This window comes from Xenopus laevis, chromosome 1L (genome assembly GCF_017654675.1).
Source record: "Xenopus laevis strain J_2021 chromosome 1L, Xenopus_laevis_v10.1, whole genome shotgun sequence".
NCBI classification, from domain to species: domain Eukaryota; kingdom Metazoa; phylum Chordata; class Amphibia; order Anura; family Pipidae; genus Xenopus; species Xenopus laevis.
The window spans coordinates 121,141,255-121,156,182 of NC_054371.1; the positions used below are offsets into that span (position 1 = coordinate 121,141,255).

General features: G+C 38.1%; 1 protein-coding gene across 3 annotated transcripts in view; it reads right to left on the reverse strand.

The window, feature by feature from the left end:
• Positions 1-2,384: 2,384 nt before the first annotated feature.
• The window catches only part of jak3.L (Janus kinase 3 (a protein tyrosine kinase, leukocyte) L homeolog), a 41,092-nt gene continuing 28,548 nt past the window's right edge, over positions 2,385-14,928 (reverse strand). For all 3 annotated transcript variants that reach the window (XM_041562907.1, XM_041562893.1, XM_041562903.1), the window contains 10 exons: positions 13,760-13,892; positions 11,837-11,988; positions 10,967-11,117; positions 10,727-10,860; positions 9,955-10,144; positions 7,638-7,762; positions 6,854-7,026; positions 5,773-5,890; positions 3,084-3,194; positions 2,385-2,709 (listed from right to left, as the gene is read on the reverse strand). In XM_041562907.1, coding sequence (XP_041418841.1) covers positions 2,590-2,709; positions 3,084-3,194; positions 5,773-5,890; positions 6,854-7,026; positions 7,638-7,762; positions 9,955-10,144; positions 10,727-10,860; positions 10,967-11,117; positions 11,837-11,988; positions 13,760-13,892 — 1,407 coding nt within the window. In that variant the 3' untranslated portion in view covers positions 2,385-2,589. The remainder of the gene's footprint in view (positions 2,710-3,083; positions 3,195-5,772; positions 5,891-6,853; positions 7,027-7,637; positions 7,763-9,954; positions 10,145-10,726; positions 10,861-10,966; positions 11,118-11,836; positions 11,989-13,759; positions 13,893-14,928) is intronic.

Sequence of the window (14,928 nt, forward strand, 5' to 3'; positions counted from 1 at the left end):
TGTAGGCCACTTCTGTTTTCTTCAGTTTATTGGGTCAATTATTTCATAAATATGTTTGGTGACTCTGTTATTGTTACAAGAGGTCTGTCGGGTCATGCTGCTGAACAAGGACCGTAGAACTCTATTAGTAGGCCACATCTGACCTGCACATTTCCTGTCCTGAGTTAGTTGGTAAGATAATACAGTAGCTTTACAAAACTCTTAAAGGAGAAGGAAAGGTTAAAACTAAGTAAGCCTTATCAGAAAGGTCCATCTAAATATACCAGTAAACCCCCAAAGTAATGCTGCTCTGAGTCCCCTGTCAAAAGAAACACAGCATTTCTTTACTTCTATTGTGTACACATGGGCTTCTGTATCAGACTTCCTGTTTTCATCTTAAACCTCATTGCCCTGGGCAGGTATTTTGGATCCGTTATCCGGAAACATGATTTCAAGATAGCTTTGAATTTTGGAAAGGCCATCTCCCATGGAGTCTATTTTAAGGAAATAATTCTAATTTTTAAAAATGATTTTTCTTTTTCTCTGTAATAATAAAACAGTAACTTGTACTTCATGGTAACAAAGCTACATGAATCAATATTGGAGGCAATAAATCTTATTGGATTTATTTAATGTTTAAATTATTATTAGCGGACTTAAGAGGTGATCCAAACTACAGAAAGGAAGTTATCTGGAAAACCCCAGGTCGCAAGCATTCTACATTATAGATCCTATACCTATATGAAGTATTTTTGAGCTGCAGTAGAAGCATTTTAGAAGGGGGATAGGCAGAAAACTATTTCAGTTAGAGAGCCATGCATTGGGATTCATTCAAGAGTTTTCTTCTTGTCTTGTTTCTTTAACGCAACTCTAAGAGGATTTATTTCTTCCCATCCAATAATCTAGTTTAATTTGCATTGTCCCTTAACAGTTTGTTTCATGCCTTGGCTTGGTTTTACATAATTTTCTTGAAGCAAATTCTTTTTGCATCTATCCCATCATTTATTTTCCCTTTTTGAGTTCCTAGCTTATTATGGACACACATATCTTTGCATCATTGCATTTAACATGAGAGTGTGAGCTGCTTTATTTCTAGCCTTCAGTGAAACATTCCTCTTCATAGGAATCAAATAGAACAGTGTCTGTATGACCACTAGATGATGATGCTCAATGAAAGTATACAGGGAATGCCTTTGAAGGCTTCATCTTCAAACACATCGAAATATAATACCGGCATACAATCTGTTATCAAGAAAGTTTCAAAATATAGGAAGGCCATTTCCCAAAAACTCAATTTTAAACAAATAATTCAAAACCATTTCCTTTTTGTCTATAATAATAATAGAACAGTATCTTGTACTTGATCACAATATATAAGTTATAATGAATCCTTAACGAAGGCAAAACAATACTATTGGAGTTATTTAATGTTATTTATTTTTTAGCAGACAAAGTATGGAGATCCAAATTATGGAAAGACTCCTTATCTAGAAAATTCCAGGTCCTGAGCATTCTGTATAACAGGTCCCATACCTGTACCTTATCTTTTATTATCAACTGTTTTGTAGCCCCAACACTATTTATACCAAACAGAAAAATACTGAATCTGTTTGAGCATTATTAATTGGACACCCTACCCCACGTTTAAAGGCATTTAAAAGACAAACCCTGCAAATAAAATGCAAATCCTGTTAATAAATTAGAACTATTTCCTAAAATCTTGGCACAGTCAGATTCTTACAGGCCACCAATACAATATGCCAGAGGTCAACAACCTTTTTTTACCGTGAGCCACATTCAAATGTAAAAAAAGTGGGAGGGTAACATATGCATAAGAAAAGTTCCTCTATCTTTTATCTAGCAGCTCTCCAGTCTGCAATTTCAGCAATTTGTTGCTAGGGTCCAACAATTTGAATAAGAGAATTTGAATAGGAGAGGCACAACTAGAAAGATGTGTAATAAAAAGTAACAATAACAATACATTTGTAGCCTTACCGAGCATTTGTTTTCGATGGGGTCAGTGAACCCCATATAAAAGTTGGAAATAATCAGAAAAAAAAGGCAAATAATAAATAAAAACTATAAAATAATAAAGACCAATTGAATAGTTGCTCAGAATTGGCCACCCTATAACATACTAAAAGTTAAATTAAAGATGAACACCCCTTTAATATGAACACAACACAAGTTCATAGGTGAATGATTTTGAAAAGGACTTATGGCCATCATAATCACTTCAAAAGTCAAAGAGAGATGTTATATCTGCCCCTAAATTTAGTACAGCTTGTATTTGGCAAGAATGAGGTGTAGAACTTACTGTACAGGTGTTTTATATATCATATAATATATATCTCTCACTCAGGGAGAACCTCAGCAGCCAAAAACACGTGTCTGCTGACAACCACTTACATTCCCCTAAATAGGAAATGTGCTGTCTATGGCACACACATTTATTTAAGAAGGTCATTTTTAACAACATACATATGCAGTCATTATTATAGGTGTTTCATGACTGACAAATAACAAACAATATAAAAAGTGTCAAATAACAAATAGACAATTTAAAAAGGGGCAAGAGGATTTAGCAGTTAAAGTCTTGGCGCCTCCACTTCATGATGTGCTCCTACTGGCAAGTGACTCTTGCAACTGCTCGACCTGCACCCCCAAGTCTTTAAATGATGGACGCTCAGAGGGAAGTGAAGACCAACACGAAAGCATTAATTTATACACCTAGAGGAAGCATACAAAAATCACCAAATAAAGCAGTATAATATTATTAAGAGAAATGAACTGGACAGGAAATAGTTACATGGAGCTAACATACCTGTATATCAATCGTAGATGCTATATAACAGATGTTTCTATACTTTTGTGGGGATTGCCCAATTTGTCGCAGCACTAAAACAATCACTAAAAACTCCACCATAGGTAATATATATAAACCAAAAATTGTCCTAATCACTTATTCTGTCTAACCAAAACAATTTTATATGTATTAAGAGAGACAGCAAATAGTTGAATAAACAAAAAACATAAGATTCAATGATAACATGAGGATGTAATGTGCAAAATATGAGAGTGAATTGGTTCCAAGAGAACCTTACCTCAGTAGGACAAGAGGCAGGTGTGCAAAGTCGTTTTCCTGCTCGTAAGAACTCTACCAAGCTACACACCGTTTGCTGAGAATTGTGAGGCCCCATCATACGCAGATACTCCTGCAGAAAGCATAATGAAGAGACGGTATACGCATTTTCTTCAACCTACATGGTTTGGGATGAATATGCTTCTCAAATGAAATTGTTAAATAATGGGTATTGTTTTGTTTGAGGTGCATTCTGGTTAGTGGTTACTCAGAATGAATGGTTTAGTGACATTTAGAAGGTCACCAGGAATTAGTATGTATGTATATTTTTATATAAGTGCTACTACTGAATGCAGCGCTGTACAGCAGTACAGTAAATTAATAGAACAAAAAGGGGTCAGTACAATAAGAAATACAAATAAATACAAAGTACACTAATATTAAAGATTAAGTACTGAAGGGGGAATGTAATAAAAATCGCAAGCTTTATTTAAAATGTCAGTTTTGCGAATGTTTAATGCTGCTCGCAATGTAAATTAATTTGCTGGTGAATATTCTATTGTGCATTATCACTAAGCAAAGGTTTAGCGTTAACACTTGCTCTGGAGTTTTGTTAAAGGAAAACTATACCCCGAAAATGAACACTTAAGCAACAGATAGTTAATATCATATTAAGTGGCATATTAAAGAATCTTACAAAACTGGAATATATATTTACATAAATATTGCCCTTTTACATCTCTTGCCTTGAACCACCATTTCGTGACTCTATCTGTGCTGCCTCAGAGATCACCTGACCAGAAATACTACAACTCTAACTGTAACAGGAAGAAGTGAGGAAGCAAAAGACACAACTCTGTCTGTTAATTGGCTCATGTGACCTAACATGTATGGTTTGTTGGTATCTTTGTGAGTACAGTGAATCCTACGATCCCAGGGGGCGGCCCTTATTTTTTAAAATGGCAATTTTATTACCCAATGGCACATACTACTAGAAAAGTATATTATTATGAAAATGGTTTATTTACATGAAGCAGGATTTTACATATGAGCTGTTTTATGCAATATCTTTCTATAGAGACCTACATTGTTTGGGGGTATAGTTTTCCTTTAAATTCCTTTTGCAAAAAAAGCTTTCTATTTGCAAATGTTGTTGTGCCTGCTCACAAAAGACATTGGTTGCAAACTTTGTGATGAAGTCATTGAGGTCTGTAAAAAGGGCACAAACATGGTCGCTAATGTTCGCAAGCGTCTTTTTGTGCAGGTTTTTTTTGTTGATGAAACATATTATGTCCCCCCATTAGCGTTACAAAAACAAAAGGATCCCGGGGCGGCCACACAGAGTTTACAAACTATGTCGGTGGATAACTTACAGAACAAATAGAAAAAAGAAGAAAGTGCTATAGATTACAGTGGTTAACATTTCATCATAAGTGCCAGAACAGGGTCAAATGTTATGCGAGAGCTATAAGAGGTAGTCTTTGAGTTTATTTCTCTTTGGAGGAATGCAGGAATGGCATTACAAATGTGAGGAGAAGCAAGACAAAAAGGTTTAAGGAGTAGAAGTGGTGGTGTGAACAAGCAGTTGCTTTGAGAGGAGTGGAGGAGTTGGCCAGGAAGATATGGATACACAAGAGATGTAGTGAGGTGCAGAGAAATGATAGCTTTGAATGTTATGAGGAGGAGTATATAACTTATTCTTTGTTTTAATGGAAGGAATGATAAAGACTTCAGTAAACTAACTTGCAGTACTAGATTCAAAAATCAATGTCAAATGGCCTTAAAACAGAATACGTATGGCACTTACTTGTGCACATCTGAGTGTCAACGTACTGTAGTTTCTCTCTAGCCTCAACCAACCTGCTAATGTACCAAACTGGTATATGATCGCCTTGGGCTCCTACCCCACATACTAGTCTCTTAGCTGGAACCACAGCCTCAATTGCTAGCTTGTTTATCTGCAGTTGTTAGGGAAAAAATGTCATTGGAGATGGGTCAGTTAAAAGTGAGGGGCCTACAAATTTTTGGCCTCCGGCCCAACACAGGCCTTAAACCAGCCTTGGTTTTTAGGTGGTCTTTCCACCTGATAAATATCAGCACTTCCTGTTTTTCATTTAAAAGAACAGTTTCCACCTGTTTGAGGCTACACAGAGCCAAGCAGACCGGAGATTGCCTTCAAATTGCCTGCTTTCGTGTATTGCAGATGGATGTCCTCTTGGCCCTGTGTAGACGCACACAGTTGGAAATTGTTCTTTTGAATGCAGAAATAGGAAGCTGCTAATTTCAGTAGTTCCGCTTCTCTTCCTTTCATTAATATCCATAGGGCGGAGAAAAGCAGAGGGAATGTTAGAGTACCCTTGATCTTAGAGCTCGGGACTGCTTCACACAGGTCTGGGGAATCGCAATGGATTTGAATTGGTTAACCAACAAATTTTTCACCAAGCTGTGGCACAGGACCAGAGCAGGAGCAAAAGTGAAGATTAACACTGAGATAAAGTTTGTTTATAGATGAGTTCATGGGGGTTGTAAAACACAGATTTATAAAACAGATAGCAGAGGAAATGGAAATGAACGCAGACAGCAATACCAATAAACTTACAAATAAAAGTGCAATAGCACAGGCAACAGGGCCACAGAGTTTGAAATGAATGCAGAGAGCAAAATTAGTGTTTATTGAAAAACACGATAGCAATGCTAGAGAAGGTACTCACAGTGGGAGGACTACAACTCCTTTGGCTGTAAGTGAAAAGCTCATACAGAAGAACTCCAAAGCTCCAGACATCTGATTCCCGTGAGTAAATACTGTCAGAGAGAGATTCAGGGGCATGCCTGGAATGAGGATAATTGTGAGTTATTGGTACCCGTTAATCAATAGGCCAAAGCATAGTCTGACACTACTATCAATGACATAACAGTTGCCCAATTCACTAAACTGCCTGCTTGACATATATATTAGACTAATATAGTAAAAAACGCCAAACTAAGTTATTTAACATACAGATATTTAACATATTGGTGTAAATTGCAGGTGATCTCCCATAATTTGCATTTTAAGCAAATAATTCTATGTGGTTTACCTTGACAAGGTATGATGGCTTGACAATCTTATGATCATAACTTTGTAACTAAAAACCTGTTTTTGAAAGTATAACCACAGATACTAGATAACTAAAGAAACAACGCTTTAATACCCCTCCGAATTGTGTCTGTATGTTACCCTCCCATTTAGACTGTAAGCCCCATGGCGTAGGGTCCTCAATCCTTTTGTGTCCTTGACACTGAGCACTTAATCTGTATTGTAATTATATTTATGTGGATTGTATTTCTAACTTATTGTTACTTATTGATGTAGTGAACCCTGGTTTGTTACTACTAATTTATTGTTTTGCTGTATAGTGCTTTGCCTTCAATGAGTGCTATACAAATAAAAATATACATACATACACACAACAGGAGACCAGGGAGCTGTCCCCTCTCTTTTCTATGTTAATGCATCCCATACCTGTACCCTGCACCAAGAAGTCATTCAGGTTTGCGGGCTGCATCCCTTTCTACTTTGTGAGTGACCAGCATTGCACAAATTTTTGCCCTGTTCATAATGCTTAAGTCATTTTGGTCACTATACATTGCACAGTGTTTAGATGTATTGTACAATCATGGTAAATTGTTCATCCTCTAGATTTTATATACTTTGCGACTAGTTTGATAATATAGACAGAGCAATAGGCAAACTGAGATAATATGTAAACACAAAAACAATAGGCATTTATCAAGCATCTGTTTCCCACTCACCAGAAAATTGGACTTTCTCCTTTTTCTCGAACGACATAGTACTCTTTGTCCTGTGGCAAGATCTTGGTCAAACCAAAGTCTCCAATCTTCACGTGTTCCCTGCTCTCCACTAGGACATTGCGACTGGCCAAATCCCTGTGCACATATCGCTGGGTACCCAAATACAGCATCCCCTGAAGCAGGTTTAAAGATAATTTACATAAAAATAGTATAGAACAATGGAACAATAACATTTGTGTTTGAGGCCTATGATATGACAGATGGGTTGATGGCACATTAGAAAAGGATGAAGACTGGATGAAGACTGGAAAATACACACCAATCTTAAATGTATACTGATACCTAACTATGTACAATCATATAAAACACACAATTTCTTTGGATATACTTACATGAGGTGGCACACGAAAAACAAGGAAGTTCTACCCATGCTTAGTTTTCCTAGCATACTTTTTACTTCCCCTTAAGCCAATCACAAATTGCAAATATCCAGTACACAATATTCTGTTTCTGCCCTGCCATAATGTAAAAGGCCCTGCTTTTAGCAGTAAATGACCCCCATTATATATACAATACCAGTGGTTTCCAACATTATTATTTCAGGTCATCTGACTTGCTATGGTGCAAAGTTCTGCACTTTGTGCACCCTGTCCTCCAGTTCATTAAAAAGTTTTACTTATATACTTTCATAATACCACGTTAAATATTAGCTTTCATTTTATTGAATATCCAGGAGATTGATGGCATGCAACAACAGAGCATGCTGGATGGTATGAAGACCCACCTTACAGATCTGGTAGGCATAAAGCAGGAGATGGCAGGTTCCAAGTGCATTCTGGTTCTTTGGCAGATACTCCCGTAAACTGCCATTTGGAAGGTACTCCATTATCAACTGGAAACTACGGCGTCCTTTAAAAGAAAACATCTAAGGGGTTATTTAATTAATGTTGAATTTTTCTGATCAAGCTTTTTTTTTTGCTAAAAACTCGAATTTTTCATGGAAAAAAATAAAACTAAAATTTTTCGATATTTATTATACCCCAATGTGGCAAAAAGCCAGAATCCGAAAATCTGCCACCTCAGACCTGTCGAAGTCAATGGCAGAGGCAACTATCCCAATTGGAAGTTATTGTGGTTTGCGCTGGGTTTAGCCTGACTTTCGGGCAAAAACTTGAAAAAATCAAGTAATTTGGGAAAAAAGCCCAAAAAACTTTGTACAATCAGAATTTTCGCTATATTTTATCGAGTTTTTTCATGATCCCATTAAATTGAGTTTTTTATTATTAATAAATAAGCTAAAATTGGGCATGGAAGTTTGGTCGTGGTTTTTTAATAAAATATCAGATAAATTTGGATTTTAGTAAATAACCCCCCTAAAGTCAGTCTGAGCCTAAAATAAATTATAAATCTTGAAATGTAGATGGACTGATCAATGTATGATAGGAGCTATATACCCAGTAACCAATGTTCCCTATAAATCCTTCTTGGACATGTGTGCAGAGGGAACATTGCTAGTAACGCTTGCTCTTGCCTGTTCCTCGTTGAATATTGGATTTCTAGACAGAGCTCCAAACAAACACATCAAACAGTTAAAGGGATGGTTCACCTTTAAGATAACTTTTAGTATGGTATAGAATGTCCATTTCTAAGCAACGTTTCAATTGGTCGTCATTATTATTGGTTATAGATTTATAATTATTTGCCTTTTTCTTGCGACTTTTTCCAGCTTTCAAATGGGGGGTAACTGACCCATCTAAAAACCAGTTCTCTGTAAGGCTACACATTTATTGTTATTGCTACTTTTTATTACTCATCTCTCTAGTCCAGCCCTCTCCTATTCATATCCTAGTCTCTTGCTCCAATAAATGCAAGGTTGCTAGGGTAATTTGGACCCTAGCAAACAGATTGTTTAAAATGCAAATTGGAAAGCTGCTGAATAAAATAAAAAGCTAAACAACACAAATAATAAAAAATGAAAACCAATTGCAAACTGTCTTGGAATATCACTCTCTGCATCACACTAAAAGTTATTAACCCCTTTAAAATGCCTTTATTCATGAATTTGGCACAGACCAGTAAAGCAAAGTTTCTGGTCTACAGTGACCCTTTTTTTCTTTCCATCATTTTTATTGGGTTTTTCAAAGCATAAAAGGTTTAGAATCCAACAGATTATGTTAAACACGATAAGGGTCAGTCCACACGAGCAGATTTGGGGAGATTTAGTCGCCTGGCTACTAATCGGCTCTTCTTCTGGGCAACAATCTCACCAAACTGCCTTTGCGTATCTTGCCGTCCACTATAATGAAAAGTTGCCTACGCTAAAGCACTCGTGAGGCTATTTCGTCTGACTTCGGAAAACAAAGCGCCACATGTGCTTTAGCACAGGCGACTTTTCATTATAGTGGACGGGAAGATACGCAAAGGCAGTTCGGGGAGATTATCACCCAGAAGAAAAGGCGATTAGTCACCACGTTACTAAATCTCCCCGAATCTGCTTGTGTGGACTGACCCTAAGATGACATATATGCCTATGTTATCAAAAACGGAACTAGAGGGGGGCGGGCCCTGGCGCAGGACGCGCAGCCGGGCCCCCACCCCCCTCCGTAACCCCGGAACTGGCCGCCGAACATGCGGCGGGCAGACTGCCGGGGGGCCCTGAGGGGGTGCGGGCCCTGGCCCGCTCACACCCCCTGCTCCCCCGGTAGTTCCGCCCCTGTATGTTATGCAACTTACAATTCCAAAGTATATAATAATTATATAAAGATGAGCAAGATAATTATATTATCTAAGGGTAATGAGCTAATAAACCCATAAAGTATTATTAAATAACCAGATCAACAAAAAATCAAACCTCGCATGATGGAATAACAAAATCAAAATATTTTATAATGACACAGAGTCGCCAAAATTGCCCAATAAATAAAGATAATTCAATTTGTAACAGCTCCCACATTTTTGATCAAAATAAAGCATTGACCCTTTTTCATGTTCGTTTGGAGTGCTGGCCAGGAATTCAATAGTGTGTGACCTGTGGAGTGATCACACAATATAAAGGAATCTGGTGTGGTGATCATTTCTAGCAACAATATAGTGAGTCTTACCTGCGCTGTAGCAGATCCCCTTGTATTTTACTATGAAGTCATTGTAAAGTGAGCGCAGTATCAGACTTTCTCGCTGGAAGTCACGGACATGCTCAGCTGTATGGTGCTGTAACTTCTTGACTGCTACTAACTCTCCTGTGTTATCTCCTAGAGGGTCATAACGGCACAGTTCCACACTGCCAAAATTTCCCTATATGGAAGTAGAAAGTTTATTACATTACAAAATAACTGAAAAAACTGAAAAAAACGGGTAATGTTATAAAATCCACCAAGTCTGTACTAAGTCAAAAAGCCCATAGCACCCAATAAAATGTTTGTTTTCAAACATAAATGTGATAAATGTTACTTTCTTGTTTGTTGCTAGGGGTACAAGATCTGTTGCAAACTTTGGAAACGACATTACATTAGGCCCTCCCTAACCAAGTTGTAGAACAGAGGGAGACACACAAGAGAAGGTATTGCTTGAAGACAATATCCAATAATAATGAAGGAACTAGTTATACTGGCTTATCTATTGCTTTTCTCTGCATTCTACAGCAGCTTGAGAGCCACATGTTGGATCTCAATGGGTGTCATTTACTAGCATGGTGCACATTTTCTTCAAAGCAGTAACCCATTGCCACAATTCAAACTTTTTTCAATATTCTTCTATACCAAAAACATTAGAGTTGATTGCTATTTGGCATTACTGTTCCACTGTCGTTTTTATATTAGTAAATTATAAATGTGTGATAGAGAGAACCAGAAAGAGGCACAGTTCAGTGACCATTACCTTGCCCAACACTGATATATACTTGAGGTGCCTTTCTTCATACACAGTAGGGTCCTGTAACTCCCAGCTACGATCACATTCCCTTCGACCTCCCTTTGCCTGTTGTCCTTTGGAATCTACTAGTAATTCATAATCTGAAAAGAAAATGAAAAGAGAATAGAGAAAATAGGTTTATAATTCAGAATATATTACCTGTGCAAAACACTGTGTAATGCTTAGTTACACAGCCCCTGCACTCACCAAATGCAATAATATTGTTTAGGTCACGCATGATCGATCGGAATGAAGGCCTGAGGAGGGGATTGTAGGACATGCACTGCTGCTCCAGGCTGGCCAGCTCTATCCAGTGCGGGGATGGCAGAGTCTTCTGGTCATTATAAAATTGCAATTTCTGCAAAACACAGAAGCATCTTTAGAGAGGGACATGGAAGATATAGGGTATACTGACAGAAGAAATAGTGGCATGAAAAAGAGGTAGTCTATCGATCTGCCTTGAAAGGAATTTAAAAAATCAGGGGAAAAAGGAGGGACAATATAATATAAACATTTCAAACCACTTGGCCTCTATAAAACTAATGTATTTCTACTAGAGAATGTATTTCTTGAATTTTATTTCAAATTCAGGTCAGCCAGTTATTACATGAAGGAAGTGAAGAATGGAATCAGTGCTGAGCAATATGTTGGCATTCTAAAAATACATGTTAATAATAATAATAATGGAAAGAAGGTGACTGACACTATATAGCTGAAGCTAATGACACCCTATAGCAGGGGTCCCCAACCTTTTTTTTACCAGTGAGCCACATTTAAATGTAAAAAGAGTTGGGGAGCAACACAAGCAAGCAAAAGTTCCTTGGGGTGCCAAATAAGGGCTGAGATTGTCTATTTGGTAGCCCCTATGTGGACTGGCAGTCTACAAAAGGCTCTGCTTGGCCCAATACTTAGTTTTTATGCAATTAAAACTTGCTTTCAAGCCTAGAATTCAAAAATAAGCACCTGCTTTGAGGACCCTGAGAGCAACATCCAAGGGGTTGGAGAGCAACATGTTGCTCCCGAGCTACTGGTTGGGGAACACTGCCCTATAGTGTTTGGCAATGGCATAGAACTCACAGTTGATGGATCCTCTGCACTTAGTGGCACGCAGCCATCATTGAATATCTCCCACAATGTCACACCGAAACTCCAGCGGTCAGACTCCAGGGCCAGGTTATTTGGATCAGAGAAACATTCTGGGCTAAGCCAAGGGATCCTTTCTGCCAGCACTTCAATAAAAGGATATTGTGTCAGGTTAAAAAATATGATACAACAGAGGACATTTAAATCTCACATTCAGGGGCACATTTACTAAGCTTGAGTGAATGAAAAATGAATGAAAAAAACGGCGAATTTCGAGTTTTTTTGGCTACTTTGACCATCGAATTGGCTATTTCGACCTTCGACTACAACTTCGAATCGAACGTTTTGAGCTAAAAATCGTTCGACTATTCGACTATTCGATAGTCGAAGTACTGTCTCTTTAAAAAAAACTACTTCGCCAACTAAAACCTACCGAGCACCAATGTTAGCCTATGGGGACCTTCCCCATAAGCTTTCTTAGCAATTTCTGATCGAAGGAAAATCGTTCGATCAATGGATTAAAATCCTTCGAATCGTTCGATTCGAAGGATTTAATCGTTTGATCAAACTATTTTTCCTTCGATCGTTCAATCAAACTAAATGCGGTAAATCCTTCGACTTCGATATTCGAAGTCGAAGGAATTTACTTCGATGGTCGAATATCGAGGGTTAATTAACCCTCGATATTCAACCCTTAGTAAATGTGCCCCTCAGTGTCTGTGAGAATCTTTGTATTTGGTTCTTTAGAATAATGGGCTTTTACTCCTACACATTTATTTAAATAAGCGCCCTGTGCTGTAATCCGTTTCATTTAATTAGTTATGACACATTAGGTCTATGACAAACAAGGTGTATAATAACCACAAGTGATTAGCAGTGATGAGTATAGCGGCATAGATACAGAAATTCCTCTGAAGTGATCACTGAACCTGTCCTCATAAGTTATATTGTAAGGAAAAGAAAGATGAAAAATTACATTTCTACAGACAAAGTTTACTACTTATCTTGTAATTTGTTATGAGTGAGTGATAAAAGTCTGATGCAGCACAAGTGGAATGTGCAGTGGATAGTGTGTGCTTGTGATTAATGCTTTCTGTTGTACTGGGTTGTGGCTTATTACCTACACATAATATCGGGATGTGTCAATGTATTGTGCCACCTATCCTGAGTTGCTTCAGCTCCCTGCGCAAGCAATCTGTTTTTCAAACTTTATTCTATTGCACAGTTATTTCTGTGTAAATACAGAATTTTTCCATGGTACAGAAATGCCATATTCTGGGCCTGAGGTCCAAAAATATTCATCCCCCACTCTTCACTGAGCTTCAGGCTGCTGCACATTTTTTATGGAACCAGCTCCTGAGAAGCCAATCAGGATCTAAAGTGATCTGCTTCATCTCCCTGCTCAACTGCTTTGGACAATATTGCAGGGCGCCAATTTTGGGAAAGTTAGGTTTCAGGTGGTGGTGAGTATGGTGCCCTCAGGGCCGTAACGAGCAAAAGTAGTAAGCAGAAGAGGCACGTGCCTAGGGTGCAAAGCTGGGAGGGCCCCAGACACATACCTTGTCTGTCGCCTACTCCTAGTCTGGTGCGTGCACAAGCAGTGTAGCACATATGTGCATGCTCATTTGTGTGTGTGTATGCGCCAGGGGTGAGGTGGATGGCTAAGTTGAATGGCACTGGTTCCCCAGCATCAATAGGTAGGATGGGCACAATAACCATAACTATACACAAGCAGAAGAAGCATGTTTGGAAGTGTCTTTTTAATTAGTGACGTTAATAAAGGCAACAATTTAGAGGGAAGATAGCTGCAATCATAAATTAACCTTTAAAAACCATAATCCTTATTTCAGTACATGAACACACACATTTACATGTACTCACAAGACTTCACAATAAAGAGCCTTCCCCCAGACTTACATTCTTTATCCAGGACTTTGATGCTCACACCTCGGTCACTAAGTTTGATAAAAGGAGGGTTTCCCTTATTCCCCTCACGGCTCAAAAGGATTTTTTTGGCTGAAATGTTCCCATGAACCAGCTGCTTATCCTCCTGTGAGAGACAAATATATAAGAGATAAACAAATTTGAGTAAAATAATGAGAGATTTAGTATAGCTACAGAAAACAAAATGAATGGCATGAATAACCCAAGAAATCTGTCAATCCTGGAAACCACTGGCATAGCAGTGGAAACAATGAAGCTGGGGGGCAAATATGCATACTGATACACAATTTCAGTATGGCAGGATGTATCTATAGTAACTTAAATCAAGATCAGATGATGAAAAAGATTAATTCATATAAGGTGTTAGTGTCTTCTTTGTTAAACTATGTGCTTTATCATTTCTGTGAGACTTTCTTGTACCACTTGCCTTTCAAACAATACCCCACTATATATACAACAATGCCCTTGCCTAGAGGTTTTATGGTTTAGTGGCATATATTCTCCTATAAGGTATTTTAAAATGCTGTTACCAGATATAAATAGTATATTGCTGCTGCATACAGTGCCTGAGATCTGCATGTGCACTTGCAACTCTCAGGGGCAAATTTACTAAAGGTCCAAGTGACTAATGCTGGCGAAAATTTCGGGACTTCACTGATTTACTAACGGGCGCTGGCGTAACTTTGCTAGTGAAGGAGATAGATTCTAGCGCACGCTAACGTCTGTTGAATTTTCGCTCTGGCGAATCGACACAACTACACAAATTCACTAAGATGCGGATTTTAATGAACGTCACCTCTATCGCCAGACTTGCCTTCGCCACCTCAGACCAGGCTGAGTGCAATAGAGTAAATAGGATTTTTCTAAGTCCCAAAAAAAGGCTGGCGACCTTTCAGTTTTTCAGGGTGATAGGCTGCAAAAGATCGTAAATAGTTTTTAAGGTACCCGGCTTCCCTCCTACATTTCCTAACATATGGCACATAAACTATACAGTAGGCTCATGTGTAGGGCAATATTCTATTTTTTTTATTAAGGTTCCCTGGACTTGTGTAAGTAATGTATTTGCTGCAACATATACGTCCATTCAACTTTAACTTCCCGTCGTATGCAAATTAGCCAACGATAGCGAAACTTCGCTTTGC